The sequence below is a fragment of the Mustela putorius genome, unplaced genomic scaffold (assembly GCF_011764305.1).
Source record: "Mustela putorius furo isolate JIRA1106 unplaced genomic scaffold, ASM1176430v1.1 tig00003853_pilon_pilon_pilon, whole genome shotgun sequence".
Taxonomy (NCBI): domain Eukaryota; kingdom Metazoa; phylum Chordata; class Mammalia; order Carnivora; family Mustelidae; genus Mustela; species Mustela putorius.
In genome coordinates, this window is record NW_025422005.1 from 50,199,589 (window position 1) to 50,218,657 (window position 19,069).

Consider the following 19,069-nt stretch of genomic DNA (forward strand, 5'->3'; position numbering starts at 1 on the left):
AGTCACTTATGAGACTAACAAGACCACCAAGAGAGGTGGGCTGTATTGCCCCAGCCTCCTAGGAAAACATGATTCCGTTGCAGTGTTAATGAGCTGTTAAGAGGTGGATTATACTTCTGCCTCCATTCGCTCCTTGTAAAGGGAAATTATCCAAGGCACCTCCTTCATTTTGATCAAGTGAATCAACCTGTAGCAATTGGGACAACTTTCACAGAAACACTAACAATCAGAGCAAAACATAAATGTATGTCTCCTCTCACTTCTCTGAAGTCCATATTTTTCAGAATTGGCAGGATTTAGGATTCAAGAGAACATCCTGTTTTCTAAATATATCAAATTTAGAGAGATATGAGCCACATATTACTACTGCTTTGCCTTCAGAAGGTGTTTCAGTTTAATTAGATTTGTTTGAGCGAATATAAATCTCTCACGCTTAAGCCTTTTAAATGAATGTGTTCCTTTGGGAACATTGTACTTCACAAGAAATAAGATTACATTGAAGTTGCAGACCTCATTTCAGCACTGCCGTCATTAAACTCTCCTTAAAACCTGCTCCTTTGCCCAAAGTATTAAATTATTGGAGCTTGATGTGTATTATTTTGTCTTGCTGAGGAAAAGATTAATGTGACAATTTATTCAGAAGGTTTTTTTTCATTAGAATGAAATTGTTTCCACGTGAGTTTAAGTCATCTTCCCTGTTCAGTCCCCTAACCTTGCTGCCTCTCTCTTCTTCTCCCCCGCCTGCAAAACTGAAATGGTGGTTTGGAAAGTGAGCATCATTCTTCATGGGGGCAAAGTGCCCAGGGTTCTTGGAAAGAGATAATCTTCTACAAGATCTTCTTTGAATAGGACCTGGTTACTCCTGTAACACATAGCATCCTCTCCCAAGAGCTATACCCCAGTCCCTGTGGTTCCTAGAAAGAGACCCGCAGTTTTCTACCTGCCCATCTTTTCATAGGCTTTCCTCTGGTCCTGGTGCTCTTCCTGCCGCTCAGCTCCCCCCACCCCCGTGTTTCTCTCTGTGCCGAGTTTCTCTCTGTGCCTCAAGACCAACCTACTCCTTTCAGAAGAGACAGTCCCTTCTTGCTTTATGCCAACATTCATCATATGGCAGTGCAATTTTTTTGTTTCTAAAACTGTGGTCACTCCCTAGAGTACAGGATGCTTGAGTGCAGGAGCCATATCTGACTGAATAAAGTAATTCCTATAAAGTGACCTTCAGAGAATCTGGCACCTGGAACATACCTGGTGCTCATTACATGGTGGCTTTGGTAATGATGGTAGTAAAAATCCCTGTATCCTCATCCTCGTACGGTGACTGCTGAGGTAATGAGTAAATGGTTGAAGAGAACATATATCTATTATACTTCTTTTGGAATATTTCTGAGTCTGAAGTTTCTATTTTGTGAGGCTGTTAATTGAATGTAAAATTTCACAGGATTAAGAATGAGTTACTTATCCTATGAGTTTTTTTTTTTAACCTTAGATAAATACCTTTAGGAATGTTTCCTGGGATGCCTGGGTACCTCTGTTGGTTGACCATCTGTCTTCAGCTCAGGTCATGATTCTGGGGTCCTGGGATCGAGTCCTACATCAGGCTCTCTCCCTCTGCCGCTTTCCTACTTGTGCTCTCTCTGTCAATAAACAAAATCTTAAAAAAAAAAAAAAAGTTTCCTAATCGTTAACAGGACAGGCTTTGGGACTCAGATATGGCTATAAATACTGGCTCTAGATAACTTATATTGGTTAAATTCCTTAAATGTAGTACACCTCAGTTTTTCTGTCTATATAATCAGGTGATAATGCATTCCTCAACTGATGTGTGAGACTTAAGTGAATTAATATATTTAAGATGCGTGTATATGCATGTGCCTTATGTGTTGTAAGCATTTGTTAAATGGTGTTATAACAAAATAGTAATAAAATATCAATAGAGAAAAACAAACTGGAAATCACCTCAAATCCCACCAGATTTGAGGTATCATCATTGTTGATATTTAGTAAATACTCATAGAGCTTTCTTTTAAAAAAAAAATTTTTTTTTTTTTTTAAGATTTTATCTGTTTATTTGACAGAGACAGACACAGTGAGAGAGGGAGCACAAGCAAGGGGAGTGGGAAAGGGAGAAGCAGGCTCTCTGCTGAGCAGGGAGCCCAGTGTGGGGCTCAATCCCAGGACCCTGGGATCATGACCTGAGCCCAAGGCAGAGGCTTAAGGACTGAGCCACCAGGTGCCCCCTCATAGAGCTTTCTTTAGCCTAAGAACTTTTACATAAATGAAAATAATGTGATATATAACATGATATTTTATCATTTGCTTTTTTCACTCAATAATTTTATCTTTTTATGGCAGTGGATCTAGGTCTGTGTCATCCTTCACCTTCTTTTAATGCCACGGTTTTCCATTTATCAACATAACAATGGCAAATATAATGGCAAAACCTTTTGTTGATGACTATAGGGCTTTTCCATTTTTTCTCATAATGGAATATTATAGTATAGCCACGACAGACATTTTTTTGATCCCAGATTTTTAATCCTTTTAGTACATATTTTTAGCAGTGAAATTGTTTGACTAAAAATTAACCTATAGCGGCATCTGGGTGGCTCAGTCAGTTAAGTGTCTGGCTCTTGATTTTGCCTCAGGTCATGATCTGAGTCATAAGATTGATCACATCAGCCTCCACACTCAGCAGGGAGTCCATGAGATTCTCCCTCTCCCTCAATCCCTCCCCCAACTCATGGTCTCTCTCAAAAAATAAGTAAAATTATTTTTTAAATTATCTATAAAAAGATTCATCAACTTATAAATACTTATTTGTGTTTTTTTTCTGGATGTATGCTATACTCATTAAAAGAGTTTATTAAAGAAAAAGTTAAAGGTATAAATTCCAATATCATGAAATGTAAAATAGGGACTACATTTAAAAGTAAGTAGGGAGAAGGACTCTCAGATTCATTATCAGAAGTTCCAGTTACCTGAATCCCATCTCAGTTTTTAAATAATAATTTCTCAACTCTAATAAATACTTCTACTTTAATAAAAGTATGGGCGGAGATGGTGTTGTTGAGTATCGTATTATAACATGATTTTCAAACCTCAGGCAAATCTGTTGCTTGAACTAAATTTTAGTTTTTGTATAATTAATTTCTCTAATCCCAGCTTAAGTTAATTAGCTTTGACTTCCAATTTTGTAAGTTTTTTTAATAGATTTAATTGAGTTGCTCTCCAGCATAAATTTATTATATTCATGTTCAGTTGAACTATGGAAAATGGAGATATATTTTTGAATAATTAATTTTATTGAAACAAATCTCATTAAAGACCTTTTAAGTGAAAGTTTATGTAGTTTAACAAAAGTATTTATATCCATTTATTTTTCCTGAATCTTACTGTATTAACCCTAATTCTACAGACTATAAAATAATGCAATTAAATGTCCTATTTGGGGTACCTAAATATAGAGGCTTTACCTCAAAATAGTGTTTTCTGAATTTTTCCCTCCCACTCCAGTAGCAGAAATCAACCCAGAAGGGAAATATGAATCCCATAGAAAGCCCATTATAATATGATTTCTGAGTTTTATAGAAACAGAGGTTTCTCATTTGAGGCTATCATCTTCAGTATCTAGACCTGCTGTTGTTTGTCCCGGAATGACACCCCATTGAACTGGAAATTCAGAATTTAGGAAAAGGTGAGCTAATTTTCCCATGATAAAATATTTGTGTCTTTCTGGGACCAGGATCACTGAGCTGAAATTGGAGTTACTGACTGTATGGAGGAGCTCAGGAAGCCCTTTTTGTCAGTATCAGGAGAAGCCAAGCACAGATAAGAAAACCAGAATTGTACTCAAGAGTTTAGAATGCTCCTTTGGACAGAAAGCCTTTATCCTTTCTTTTTCTCTCTTTTTGCTCTGAATGCCAGGATAAATTATTAGGTATCGGAGAGAGTGTAAGATTTAGGAGATAGAAAAAGGGATGTCACTTGAATATATAAGTTAATACTTAGAAATACAGGCAGAAATAAATAAAAAATTTTTCAAAAATTAAGTAAATAGAAATACAGGCAGAGAAATTGGGTCGAGACTTTTTGCTGGCAAAGAACAGAAATTAGTTCAAGGTAATTTAACCAAAAAGGGGAGAATTTTTTGTGGTAGTATGGGTATCCCTCCTAGAACTTGGAGATCAGGTTGCCTGGGGGCCCTCAGGAAGATGGCTTTTCCTGGACCTTCACATCCACATTGCAGAATATGACCACCTCATAGAAACTCTCAGAAGATGTAGAGAATTGTTACAAGTATCTCTCAATATGCATAAACTGGACTGTCCCAGAAGAAGTAGGGATATATGTTTATCCTTGAATAGAAGAGTTATAGATCTCAGATTTTAAGATAATAGATAATTTAGGTGTAATGGGAACACCCAATCAGAACTGAGGATAGTTCTCCCCACCAATAAGAATAATGTCAAAATAAGGACATATCTAAGTAATTTTTTATTCTTTTTATATGTCATTGAATCACCATTGAAAGGAGAAACTTTAGGTAAGCCACTTCTCTGCTTCTCAGTTTCCTGGAAGTAAATAGAAAATGATAACGTTTTTCTAATTTCTAGATAACCTGAACAATCATTTTTTATTCTATAAAGATGAGAGCAGTATTTGCCTGAAAATGAAATGTTTTAATTACCTTCCTTTGGCATGAGTTATAAAAAATTTAAATGGTGATCAATCTATACACAATATCTGTACAATGAAAAAATGTGTATTAACTATTATTCAGGTTGTAGTTTGTTTGCACAAAGAGAAAAATACAGTCTTAAGGGATTCCATGTTGCATTTAGTACTTGAAAAGCCTACCAGTCAACTAGGGGTGCTTTCCCTCTTTGCATTATGGTGAAATCTTTGATTCTGACTTCCTGTATCTCAGAGTTCTAGGACCCAAGATGGTGGGTTACCAGCATCCTCCTGTTCGCACTCAGAGAACAGACATCTTTATAAAGGTGACTTTCAAAATCATATGATTTTTATGTGCATCATACAAAGGGGACCTCTAGGTGTTTCTTAGGACTATGGGCTTCTAAACAAAAGCTGAATCACCTAGGGCAAATTGCTTCAACTTTTGGAATTCCATAATACCCCGGTTGCTCTGAGATTTAAATGAGATACTGTACCTGAAGAGCTTAACATAATGTTTGGCACAGTGTAAGCCCTGGATAAATAGTAGCTGTTATTAATTAGAAGTAACCTGAAAGACTTGGAGGAAGTGTAGAGTGCTTTCTTTTGTGCCTATGCTATACTTAGAGGATGTCCTACATCTGGTGTTTAAAGAAAAGTGCCCTCAGAGAACAGCGGCTTCTCAGAAATAGAAAAAGGGACAGTCTGAAGTTAATTGTGCATAAAATGCATCATATTCTTTCTAATTACTTACTGATTTTCTCTGGAGTGTGTTAACTTTCGTGATGAAGAAATAGAAAAACTGCTTATGCAGTGGGAAGCTATATGTGCCTTTCATTTAAATGGTGAAACTATTTTATATTAAATAAGATCTACAAAAACGGAAAAGAGATCTCACTGTCTTGGAACTCAGCGGCTGTGAATGTGTTCTTCCTGAGCTCAGAAGAGTGGCTTTTTGGATTTTTTTTAATCCTGAGATCTGCATTTTCTTTTCTGATTTACTCCAGCTCCATCAGGCTTCCCTCTCTCATGAGTTTCTTGTTCTATTCCCAGTCTTGTGCTGCGTAGCAGCGTTTCTCCAGAGGCCTCCAAACACTGGCAGGAACAGCTGCCATCCCCGTAGATGGCACAGTTCTTGGCACCGGAAGAAACATCCCCAGCGAGCAAGCTGTTCTACCTTTCTGTAGCCAGAGCCCCTGAATATTCACAAATAGCACCGAGAAGGCATAACTGTAGATTTTTACTCTTAGATAAGTTAAAATTGATGACCCACTTTCTTCATTCAGGCTGTAATTTTTCCCTCTTAGAACAATAAGACCATACATTTTATTTGATCCAAATGGAAGATCACAGCTAAAAAGCAGGCTTATCGACAAACATGGAACAGCTTAATTTTCTGTATATCCAAGCTTTTGCTAATAAAAAAGACTTTTAAAAAGAAAAACCCTCAATCCCTTTGAAGGCTAGAGCCCACCTCAAAGAAAGCAGACTAGCGGCTGATTAATGGAAAGATCACTTGGATTCGGGGCTCTGTGATCCTGTCCATCCTCTCCTGTGTGCAGGCTTCTAAGGACAGGCTGGCAAGTACCTGGTGGGGACATAGTTCCTGGCTGTAAGAAGTTGAACTCAGTTCAGTAAATGCCCTGTGCTTGCACTGATGCTCACCACCTAACAGGGATTGAGTTTACCATGTAAGGTAAGCTGTAAGTGCAAGAGAACATTTTAAAATCTAATGCCCCGAAACCCAAAGACAGGAAGGTTTAATAGCTCTGCTTTCTGAAAGCACTGGTCAGACACAGTGGGGAAGACATTTGCAAGTAATTATCTGAGTGCCAGACATTGAATCAGGCATATTCCACGTGCCATCTCATTTTAAAATTGTGATATAAAGTTCCTTATTTATGGGGCACCTGGGTGGCTCAGTCAGTTGGACATCTGTCTTCAGCTCAGGTCATGATCCTAAGGGTCCTGGGATCGAGCCCATGTTGGGCTCCCCGCTCGGGGGAAGTCTGTCTCCTTTTCCCTCTGCCCTTCCCCACTGCTCATGCTCTCTTGCTTTCTCTCTATCTCAAATAAATGAAAATAAAGTCAAATATATAAAGTTCCTCATTTTTTTTTTGTTCATTGTAAATGAAAGAAATCGAGAAATATGGTTTATTAAAAAAAAGTGATCATGGCAGACATACTATTTTATAACTAGGTTTTGCTGCTTAGTACATTTGGGCATTTTCTATGTCATTAAGTATTTTTTTTCACACTGATCTTAATAATTTTATGACTTATTTAACCATTTTTGCCTTATAACTATGTTAGGTAAGAAGATGTAAATATGAGACAACTAAAACCATGAAAGTATTAGGAGAAAACATAATTTAAAGGGTGGGTGCTTCCAAAAAAAAAAAAAAAATATATATATATATATATATATATATATACACATATATATTTAGAGCAGTGAAATTGAGAGGAAGGTATAGAGATTTCCCATCTATCCCTTTTAGATTCCCAACATCCAGAGTGGTATGTTTGTTACAGTTGATGAACCTACACTGATATCATCACCAATCCAGAGCTTATACTGGGGTTTACTTTTGGTGGTATCCATTCTGTGGTATCAGAAAGATGTATAATGGCAGATATCCGTTGTTGTAGTATCATCCAGAGGGCAGGCACATCTTTAAATACATGATATTGGCGTGCCTGGGTGGCTCAGTCGGTTAGGCGGCTGCCTTCAGCTCAGGTCATGATCCTCGGGTCCTGGGGTCAAGCCACACATAGGGCTCCTTGCTCAGCAGGGACTTTTCTGCTCCCTCTGCTTGTCTCTTCCTCTGTCAAATAAATAAATCTTTAGAAAAATTTTTTAAAAATAAGTACATGATATTAAAAAGGTACAAGTCTTAACAAAAAAAAGATGAGAAATTTTGAACACCGCCAAATTAAAAATCATTTGTGTATTAAAGTCATTACAGATAAAATTTAAAGACACTTATCATGTAATTCTCAAAACAGTTTTATGAGGCAAATGCCTCGATTCCTTTTTAAGAAGTGAAAACTGCGCCTGGGTGGCACAGTCTGCTGAGCGGTGACTCTTGGTTTTGGCTCAGGTCCTAATCTCAGGGTCATGGGACGGAACCCCATGGGAGGCTCCGCGCTGGGCGGGGAGTCCCATCCCCGTGAGGGATTCTCTCCCTCCCTCCTTCTGCCCCTCCCCACCATACTCTTGAGCACGTTAAAAAGAGCGAAGACTGGGGCACCTGGGTGGCTCAGTGGGTTAAGCTGCTGCCTTCGGCTCGGATCATGATCTCGGGGTCCTGGGATTGAGTCCCGTGTCGGGCTCTCTGCTCAGCAGGGAGCCTACCTCTCTCTCTCTCTCTGCCTGCCTCTCTGTCTACTTGTGATCTCTCTGTCAAATAAATAAATCTTTGAAAAAATAAAAAAAAAAGAGTGAAGACTGAGGCACAGGGAAATAGTGTGCAGATCTGGGCGTTTCTGGGAGGTTATTTTGGTGAATACAGAAGCTGATAGAGTGAGGGGCAGAGTGAGAAGGGGGTTCCAGTTTGGTCTCTACAGTGGCTTTGATGTGCGTCCCCCTTTACCCCCTTCAAGATGACGGATGAGCTTCATTTCAGACAACTCCATCCTGGGAAGTGTTCATTTCCGTACACTTTTCCATTATATTGGCTCTGACAAACACCTTTTCCAGGCATGTCCTCCAGCACAAAATTTCAGAGGTGTCAGGGACAGGCAAATGCAAATCACAAAAACTGGAAATCCCTTTTTATGCTTCCTTATAAAGTGTACTATGCTATCCCTTAAATAGTAGAAAGTCTCAAGGCCTCAGTTATGTTGGGACAGTATAGATCATTAACTACTTAAAGAGACAGGAGGAGAAAAGCCAGAACTGTGTGAGCTATTATTAGTCAGGTGAAATAAAAGATTGATTATTGCTCTCATCGTAGTGTATCAGTGGAAAAATCGGGAGTAAAAAAAAATTGGAGTGCAAATGTTTTTAGATCATATTTAGGTGAGTTCAATCAAGTTAAAAATCCCACTATATCTTAGATATAGAGCAGATGGCTCATTGATTGAGTAGAGTAAAATGTTTCTGTGCAATTGATCTAAAATTTGATTTAAAATGGGGATATAATATTTACCTCCTCTGGAGTAACAAAATTTATGCTATGTAATAACCTTGACACATTTACAGAATCATGTTTAATGGGCCCTCCAGAACTCTGGTGAATACCACAGCTTGGTCTGTTTTCTACATCTTTTTAGGAATCTGGAAAAGCTATAGGAAATATATCTGCCATAAGGTTTTTGCGTTTAGCTCAGCTACTGCTTTCTTAAAGTTTAGCTAGAGTCAAGAACTCTATATTCTTTATTAACTGCTTTCAAAACTGAGTTTAAGAGATGTTAATAGCTGTTTAGAATTAGATTTTGAATCGTACTACAAAGACTATGAAGAGTTTTAGCATTGTAGAGTCCTACATGGAACCACTTAAAAATGAATAGACTTCATTGTTTAATTCCAAGTATATGCCCATCTGTTTGCATGAATGTACAAATAAATACATTTATTTTTATATTATTTATATTAGTAATATATATTATATATTATTTTTATACAAAGTATACATATTGTATATGTATACTTTTTTATAAGTTATATTTATATTATATATATACTTATATATATTTATAAGTATACTTTATTTTTTCCCAAATAGATAAATAATCAGATCCTGTATGGAAGAAGTCACCAAAATGCATCTGCCATTATTAAGACCGCCCCATCAAAGGTCAAGCTGGTTTTCATCAGGTAAGATAGATAAATGTGTGGTTTTCTAAAATCGAAGATCTATTCTGAAGTTGCTGTTATTTTGTAAGACTGTCTTGTCTTTGGTTTGTCTAACAAAATCACCATATCCTAAAAATACATTTTCCTTTTTTAACTGTCACTCTAAGGAAAGCATAAATTGTTTTAATTATGAGATTTTCTTGTTATTTACATTTCATATGATGTAATTAGTGGTTGAGGTTGGTATTTGTATTCAGTTTTTTAAATTACTTCCCTTCCTGGAGCTGATCATCCTCTCAGTAGAACCTTCTAGTTTCCTTCTGTCACCAACATGTGGTATATTTGTTGACTCATTGATGTCTCCATCAAGGAATAGGCAGGAAAACAGAACCCAGGACATTTTAGGAACTTCATAGTAAAAGTGCTGGTGAGAAATCCAGAGGGGATCAGATGTGAGGTTTAGAGTTGTGTGGTATGTTTGGGTTTCCATATTTTCCCTTACCATACCTGCTACCTGACTGCATCCTTCTGACATAAATAAGTCAGACTTTGGAATTCCCACTGGTGGTAGCTATTGTGGCCTCATCATCAATGGAATGTCTCATTCCTTTTATTGGACCAAAGTGGCTGATGAATCTGAATCTGATTAAATAATGTAACTAACCCTGTCCATTAACTGTTGCTCTGGGTTTTTTTCCTTCTGAGAATGAGAATGAGAATAATAAAGCACCTACCTCATTCATTGTGATATGTAAAAAATTTGAAATGTTGATGTTGAACACACCCTCTCACATAGAGTAGAGGCTGAAAGGGTGTTGGCTGGTGTTTCAAGACAGATCATTCTTCTTCCTACTGTGACTGATTACCTGTCATTAAGACCTATCCATTCGTAAGGACCCCTGTGTTTCAGGGTTAGTCTCATTCCCAGATGTGGGCACTAATGTAGGTGACTGACGTACCCTTTCCCATGCCATCATTCCAGCTTGCAGGGTGGTGTTGCTGCTTCGCTCCTAAGGAAATCCTACATTAGTAACCTCCCTCCCACCCTGTGGTCCTTCCTGGATTTCCAGGTTTTTACTCTTGTTTCCATAAGGAGAATCCTTTCTCCTTCTCAGTCTTGTGTGTTAAGACAGCCTCCTCTTGCTCACTCACCTTGAAGTCCTCTGTTAGGCACCAATCTCCTTTTTGGGTTTCTCTGCCCTTCCTGTTGCCAGAAATTACAAAATTAGAGTTAGATGCTGAAAACATGAACAGACTTGAGGAAAGGTCAGCCACTCAAAGCAATGAAGGTGTCCCCCATGGACAGAAATGCCCGCTGGCTTGAACACCTTGCAGAGAGTCATGTGAGGGTTCCATGAGTGGGCACCCATAGCACCCACCAGCGTCTGTGCTTCACCCTCAGCACATGGGGGCAACTGCTGCAGGTGTGTCCTTGACGTTGCTCTCACCTCTTCACCCATATGAGGCCATCCCGTTTTAAAGAGCAAAAAGAAAATTGGATGGGATCCAAAGGAAACCATCCACGCAATTAAGTAGTTAAGAAATAGAACCCTCCTCCTTCAAGGAAGAAAGGCTACATGATTTGAAATTATTTAGAATACAGAAGAGAAAGCTGAGGAGAATTTTAATAATAGTAATGAAAAAGCCCTATTAATTTAGTGTCTGATGATTTCAATTTTGATCATCAGAAGAGATCAGAATCAAGGAAATCATTTGTTCAGTAAATTAATAGTGTAAGCATGATTGAGGATACCACAGAATACTTATTTACTGGAAGGGAGTTGAAGCAACTTAGAAGTATCAATGTACATTCCAAATATGTAATTTAATGATGAACCTTTCTTGCAAGGTCGTTAAATCGTAGTGTCTGAACACATAGTCTGCATTAAGAAAGCTTTATTGAATAAATTGCCTTTCAAGTCCTTCTAAACAGTTCCAGATAATTTATTCTCTAAAGGCAACAATCATAGTAAGTTAGTTTTATTTATTTTGTGGGCTTAAAGATACATAGAATATATATGGATAAAAAATAATTCATTATTTTACAAAATTTCTCATACTTAAGTCCCTCTCCTCAGTACTTTCCCAAATAATCTAATCCCAAATAATCTAAGCTAGGGAAAGTTTTTCTAACTTCCTTTGTAAGCATAAATAAGATGTAGGTGTGATTTTTGCAAAGTCTGTTATCATCCATTTTGAGACTGTGTAAAGAAAAACGAGTATAAATTAAATCAAGACAGATGTATGCACTGCTAACAACCTTTTGTTTGATTCAGTAGATACCTATCTGGTAATTTGTCTGCCAACGTTTTATTAATTAATGCTTCAGTTTCCATAAGGGAAGGAATATTCATCTGACTGAGAGCCTGAGAGCTCTTACCTAAGTGACAAATTCTTTTCTAAAGCAAGCTTGAACTCTGAGGCTTAGTGATTAAGAGAAGAAACCCTAGATTCACCCTATCTCCTGAAACCTGACTCTAGAATACCCCAAGTGTGTGAGCTTGTGCAGTTTCCTGAGAGGCAGTATGTAGATGATATAGTAACCTCAGGGTGCCTGGGCAGCTCAGTCAGCTAAACAGCCAGCTCTTGATTTCAGCTCAAGTCATGATCTCAAGGTCTTGGGATCAATCCCCACGGTAGGCTCCGAGCTCGGCTCCTAGCTCAGTGGGGCATCTGCTTGAGCATTCTCTCACAATCTCGCTCTCTTTCTCTCAAATAAATAAATAAATCTTTTTTTTTTTTTTAAAGTCAAGTGTTTAAATATATAGATAGATATTTATAGCTATTTCATAGATTGTCTAATGTGTTAATATGTATAAATTGCCTGATGGTATGGGCTCACCAATGTTTGCAGTGTGGTGATGAAGATGATGATGGTAGTGACCCGAAAAGGGAGGGAGAGAGAGCAGGAGGTTACAGAAGTTAGGGAGAAGGAAAGAGAGGGAAAAAAAGATAAACCACTCCTGTCCATATATTTGGTCTCATTCCAGAATCTTTTTTTTTTAAAGATTTTATTTATTTATTTGACAGAGATCACAAGTAGGCAGAGAGGCAGGCAGAGAGAAAGGGAGAGGCATGCTTCTTGCTGAGCAGAGACCCAGATGAGGGGCTCGATCCCATGACCCTGGGATCATGACCTGAGCTGAAGGCAGAGGCTTTAAGCCACTAAGCCACCCAGGCATTCCCATTCCAGAATCTTGAGTATTTTTTTAAGTGAAGCACATTCACAGTTTAAGAACTTTAGTTAACATCATAATGATCAAACACTAGAAAAGATAGAGCATTGGATATTGTAGATAAGTGATGAATCACTGAATTCTACTCCTGAAACCAGTATTGTACTGTATGTTAACTAACTAGAATTTAATTAAAAATTTTAAAAATCACTAGAAGAGATAGCTACAGGTATTATAGAATATATTATAAAATAATTATAAATAATTATTTTAATCATTTCTAATAAATGTTAAAATAAGAGACATGGACATAGTCTACCTAAAACATCTCTGTTGCTCTGTGTCTGCTGCTGCTTCTCCTCCCTTTTTTTTTCTTCCCAGCTCTACTCCCACCTGGCACTTAAACTCAGGGCCATGACAGCCCAAGAGTTGCATGCTCCACCAGCTAAGACAGACATGCACCCCTCCTCCTCCTCCTTTTAAGTGATGGCCTGATATTCTAAGAAGGAGTAGAATATTGTTTAATGAAAGAATATATAAAGAAAAATCTAATTAACATGAATTAATCCCCATGTCAATAAACTATGTTTAATAGATTTTACTGGGATGAGTAGCATCAAATAGTGTCAGAATTCAAAACACTTAAGGAAATCAAAAAAAGAAAAACATTTTATGCACTATGTATATCACCAGTGGGGGTATAATGGCAGATTGGTGACCTATTTATGTGTGGTAACCTGTGCATTTTCAGTGCTGTCCAACACATCATTCTCTGTCCTTCAGGCTGATTATCTAGTTCATCACTCCTTTATATGCACCTCTGCCTGTAGGTTACCTCTTTCAAATTACTGGTATCAGAACCCTAGTTGTGCCTGTTTTGGAACCAAATCCTAAAGCAGGTAAGTACTGGTTTCCTATCAAGTGTCAGGAGGTTAATACTTAAATCATCTCAGCACAACAGGTGCAATTACACTTCCTTTAAGCTGCATAACTTACGCTGTGTAATGTTACTTTAAACACTGATATTTAGAAATTGTATTCTTTATAGTTAGTGCTTCTGTTTGCTAATCCTTCCTTAGTTGAAATTAATTGATTCTCTGTGCATTTCCATCATAGAGAAATTTTTGGCTTCTATACCTCAGCAGCTCTTTTCCAAATTTATTGACAATCGAAATAAAAATGGGAACTGGCCACAGATTTGGGAGTATGATTAGCAGTAATCAGAGAAAGCTGTTAAAATATGCTGCAGGCAACATTGTAATTAACAGGGGCCTTTAGTCTGTAGTGATGTACATTTGTGTGATCACGTCCTTGTCATATGCTCTTAACACTTGTATTTATTCATATACTAATTAATCTGTAGTTCACAAGAGGTCTATGAGTCATTAGTGAAAATTAGCAAGTTGCTGCTGTGTATACATGACTTACAGAATCACTCCCCCCTCCCACATTGTCCCCACATTAGATCTTGGACAATCCCTTAATCACGTCATTGTGTCTATAGCCCATATGGACTTTAGTATACTAGATTGTTCTACGGTGGATAATCCAGATGTATTTTACAATCATGAATTCTTACTATGTAGCACACATTCAATTCTGTGGATTTTCCTATCCCCTCTACACAAGCGCTATAATTTTAAGTACAGGAGGAGAGCTATATTAATACAAGAAAGAATGAATTGCTGTATTTGGCAGTGCAGGGATCCAAGGAGATTAATGGTCTTGCCTGCAGCTCTTGTCATACCTTCCCCCACTATCAAAAATTAAATGTCACGTATAACAACTCACTCTCCATTACTTAATTACATGTGGAAAATGTGTACTATATAAAAACTCCTGGGGCTAGAGGAGGCCAAGTGAAACTGAACCCCATGGAAAGATTTAGTGCTGGCTGTCAAGCCCCACTGAGTCAAAGTGGACTCACCGTGGGAGCCATCATACAGTATCGATTGAACATATGTCTTATTTTGTAATTAAAAATATAGTGTGGCCTGATATCCTCTGGTCATATCCCTAAAAGATGACATTGACCTGAAATTATTGTGAATGTCAGAGTCATCTGTGGGAGAAGTCTACCTGAAGAAGCAAACTGAATGCCTGTTTTAAAAATCCTTACTGTGCTCTCGAGTCTATCTAAATAAAGAGGGAAGAAGGATTGTGGGAATAAGCAAGAGTTTTACTTCCATAAAGAACTATTTATGCTTTTAATCAACAAGTATTTGCTGAGTGCCTCCTTGTGCTGGGGCTGTGGAGTCAGTGATAGGAAGAACACAAGCTCTACCTTGAATGAGGAGGCGGAGAGTAAGCAATCTGAACCTTATCCAGGGATAAAGGTGCTATAGGGGAGAGGGGCACCTGGGTGGCTCAATGGGTTAAACCTCTGGCCTTCGGCTCAGGTCATGATCTCAGGATCCTTGAATTGAGCTCCTTATTGGCCTCTCTGCTCAGCAGGGAGCCTGCTTCCCTTCCTCTCTCTCTGCCTGTCTCTCTGCCTACTTGTGATCTCTGTCTGTCAAATAAATAAATAAAATCTTTAAAATTTAAAAAAAAAGAACATAGGGGAGACACAAGTAACCTAATCTTTGGAGCCTTCAGGAAGGTATTACAGAGAAAGATGCTGGAGTTTAGACCTGAAGGATGAGGAAACAAAATTGTAGTATGCACAGAAACCAGAAGTTTCTGGAATTGGATAGTATACCCAAGGGATATCTATATCTGAACATTTACTACCAGGAGAAAAGCAGTCCTGCTTTAGGAAAGTGTCACTGGATGAATACAGCTGTGTACATTGGCCACTTTGAAATCTGTGAGGAAGCATCCTTCTGACTCTTTGGGGTCATTAAAGAAATCTGAGTGCACAATAAAATATCATCTATGGGATATATACCACGTTTTGAGGAAGAGGCCTGTCGTTAACATAGAGTTCTTACTGAGAATTGTGGGAGAAAGAAAGGTAGAGACCCTCTTTAAATTCAGGGCTCTTCTGTTTCTTTGTTCAGTTGGAGCACGTGGTAGACCTGTGGGAGTGTCTCAAGTGCTCTGAAATGCTGACACTTGCTTCATTTTTCAGTACTTGTTTCCTGTACTCTCCATATTAAAGAGTAACCTCATTTATTAATCTTCTATTTATAAGTAGAATTTATAAGCCTTTTAGTTCAAGGACACTTTTGTCTTTTGTCAAGACACTGGAATTTATGCATCCAAATAAGACGCATCTCTCCCTTGACCAACTGTGTTCGCCTGGGAAGGCTGTGCATTTTATCCAGTGACAATTCCATTGGGCCGTACATTTTTGGAATCATCTTGAAAGCCTATGGCATACTTTTTTGAATAGCCACGGGAGCTGTACATTTTCCCTTTTTTGCGGGCGGTTGTACCTAATCCATGTGAAGTGACCCCAAATTTTGCAGGATCATTCTTGAATCCAGTGCATCCGGTGTATTAGGTAAAGTGTTGCTACCAAACTTTCTTTCCTTTCTTTTTTTTTTTTTTAAGGGTTTTATTTATTTATTTGACAGAGATCACAAGTAGGTGGAGAGGCAGGCAGAGAGAGAGAGGAGGAAGCAGGTTCCCTGCTGAGCAGAGAGCCCAATGTGGGGCTCGATCCCAGGACCCTGGGATCATGACCTGAGCTGAAGGCAGAGGCCTAACCCACTGAGCCACCCAGGACCCTGCTACCAAACTTTCTTGCATGACTTGTAAAATATCTTAGAAAATCATTTTTATTTCATGAACAGAGTTGGTCATTTTTTTTCTTTGTTACCGCCCCCCCTTCCTTAGCATAGTACCATCTTAGGGGAATGAAGACTGTATTTGTTTGATTTCTTTTAGCACTCAGAAACATCTAACAGTGTCTGGTTACAGAGATGAAGTGGGCAGTTTTCTCTTCATTTTTGTTTTGTTGGCTGGTTGATATTTTTACTCCTATCCTCATAGAATCTCTGTAGCCCTTCTTCTTGACACACACACACACACACACACACACACACACACAGTGTATATACTGTGGTGGAATAGTAGAGCCAGAACATTTAGATGCCTCTCTCCCTTTGTGCAAGCTGAAGGAGCCATGTAGTTCACTGCTGAGGTGTGGCTAGGGGTTGGTCATGTGACCTATGCTTGAGCAATATGGTACTTAGCTTAAAATAGGAAGCAAGTAACATGAGTGAGTTTATATGAATGGTGTTTATTTATGGAAACACAAGGCCTTAATGGGAGGTTTCTTCTATGACATCATTCTATTTTCTTGCTTCCTTGTCCTCTGGAGGTCTCTTAGTTTCTGTATGTTCCAAGTCCAATCATGTAGCCTGCCTGTGTTCGATGAGATCCCAATATCCCTTTAATAAATTCCCTTTTGCTTTAGTTGGTCCAACTTCATTTCTCTTGTTTGCTGCCAAAGAATCCTAATGAATGGGAAGAGTGATAAAAGTGAGCTATCTGAACAAATCATGAACAACCAGAGTAAGATATTTGGTTCTTTCTGTACATTTTCCTGTCACCAGTAGGCCTTTAACCTTGATTTTGAGAATTTTTTAACCTTCAGACTTAATTAGAAAGCACAAGACCCCTGAGCAAGTCTTTGCTGAGGATCTCCAGGATGGTGCATTTCTACTGTCACACCATTCACTGGCTCTTGGCATGAGATTGCCGTGATTATCTCAGAGGAATCAGGCAGGATTTATTCTGGACTTACATACCTGGGGTGGGGGGAAGTCACCTTTCCCCACAACATGGCCTTTTGGTGAGGGCTGGATATCTGAACATTAGTCCTTTGCCAGCCAGGAGAAGGAGTAGGTGGCTGAGGGTATGTACTACATTATCTTTCAGAAAGAACCTCTTAGAGAAGTTTATTAGGCTAAGTCATTCCATCCATGCTATGCTCCCCACATCAACCCTTCCGCCAACCTGTACTGCCAGATATTTTATGAGCCACCTTTTCCTCTGCACAACTGGCAGTAATCATTCAGAACTTGACTGGGGCCACCTTTGTGAAATGTGGGTCTGGATGCTGAGTTACTCCCAACAGCCCTCATTAGTTGTTGGTATTGTTGGGAATGCCAAGTAAATAAATTTTGTGATTCTATCATTGGTCATTTATTTCAGATTCAGCATCTTGCTGTTTTGGTGGTTTCATCCAATTGGAAATTGAAAACTATTCAGTCTGTTCATAGAGTTAGAAATACATCCTGGTATCTCTTCAGGAAGGAGTTTTCTCCCACTGAAATGTAATGATGTGCTTTGTTTTGTATGTGACTTCTGGTTCATTTATATCGAGCTTTCCCTGCCAAATGTTAATTCAGTGTCATGTCCCAATTAATATAACAAACATAGAGTTTATTTTTTCTATCCTCAAGTGTCTTACATCATTATATTTAGTATAATCAGAAAATAATATCTAGACCTATTTAGCTGTGTTCATGTGTTCCTCATTATTCATTGTGTGTGTGTGTGTGTGTGTGTGTTTAAACAATATGCTAGGAGCTAGATTGTAGTTGTAAGCATTTTAGAACAGGTTTCAGAACAGTGAAATCTACCTACTCAGCTATCCAAGCTGAATTCAGGCACATAACTTCTGTTTTTGATAACAGTGCTATTTTGTTCGCATAAAATAAGATCCTATGGGTTTAGTGAACATGAATTTCCAAGTGGCAGGACTGCAACAGTCTAGAAGACAATAATGATATTTAAGTTATAGTAAGTATATATTCTCATCATACTTACACAATTTTTTTTGGTCTCAGAAAATTTTTTTAAATCGTGAAATCTGTGTAACATGAAATCTACCATCTTAACCATTTTAAGTGTACCCTTCAGTGACATTAAGAATATTCATGTTGTTGGGGCGCCTGGGTGGCTCAGTGGGTTAAGCCACTGCCTTCGGCTCAGGTCATGATCCCGGGGTCCTGGGATGGAGGCCTGCATCGGGCTATCTGCTCTGCAGGGAGCCTGCTTCCTTTTCTCTCTCTCTCTGCCTGCCTCTCTGCCTACTTGTGATCTCTATCTGTCAAATAAATAAATAAAATCTTAAAAAAAAAAAAAGAATATTCATGTTGTTGTACAAGTACCACCACTGTCCATCTCCAAATGGATAAAAATCTATACCTGGTAAAAATAATAAAAATAAGAAGAACTTCCCATTCTCCCTCTCCTGCCCACAGCTCCTGGCAACTATCATTCTACTTTCTGTCGCTAACTATACTAGGTATCTTATAAAAATGGAATTACACAGCATTTGTCCTTTTGTTACTGGCTTATTTCATTCACTTTAATGTTTTTGAGGTTCATGCATTTTATAGGCTGTTAAAATTCTTCTCCTTTTTAATGCTGAATAATGCTCCATTGTTTGTATATACATGTATTCATCCATTTGCCTGTCAGGGGACACTTGGATTGCTGCTGCCTTTGGATTTTTGTG

General features: G+C 38.3%; 1 protein-coding gene across 8 annotated transcripts in view; it reads left to right on the plus strand.

Moving 5' to 3' along the window:
• Positions 1-19,069, plus strand: part of PATJ (PATJ crumbs cell polarity complex component) — a 371,435-nt gene that overhangs the window by 229,857 nt on the left and 122,509 nt on the right. For all 8 annotated transcript variants that reach the window (XM_045064632.1, XM_045064627.1, XM_045064628.1 and 5 more), the window contains one exon: positions 9,405-9,496. In XM_045064632.1, the coding sequence (XP_044920567.1) occupies positions 9,405-9,496 (92 nt within the window). The remainder of the gene's footprint in view (positions 1-9,404; positions 9,497-19,069) is intronic.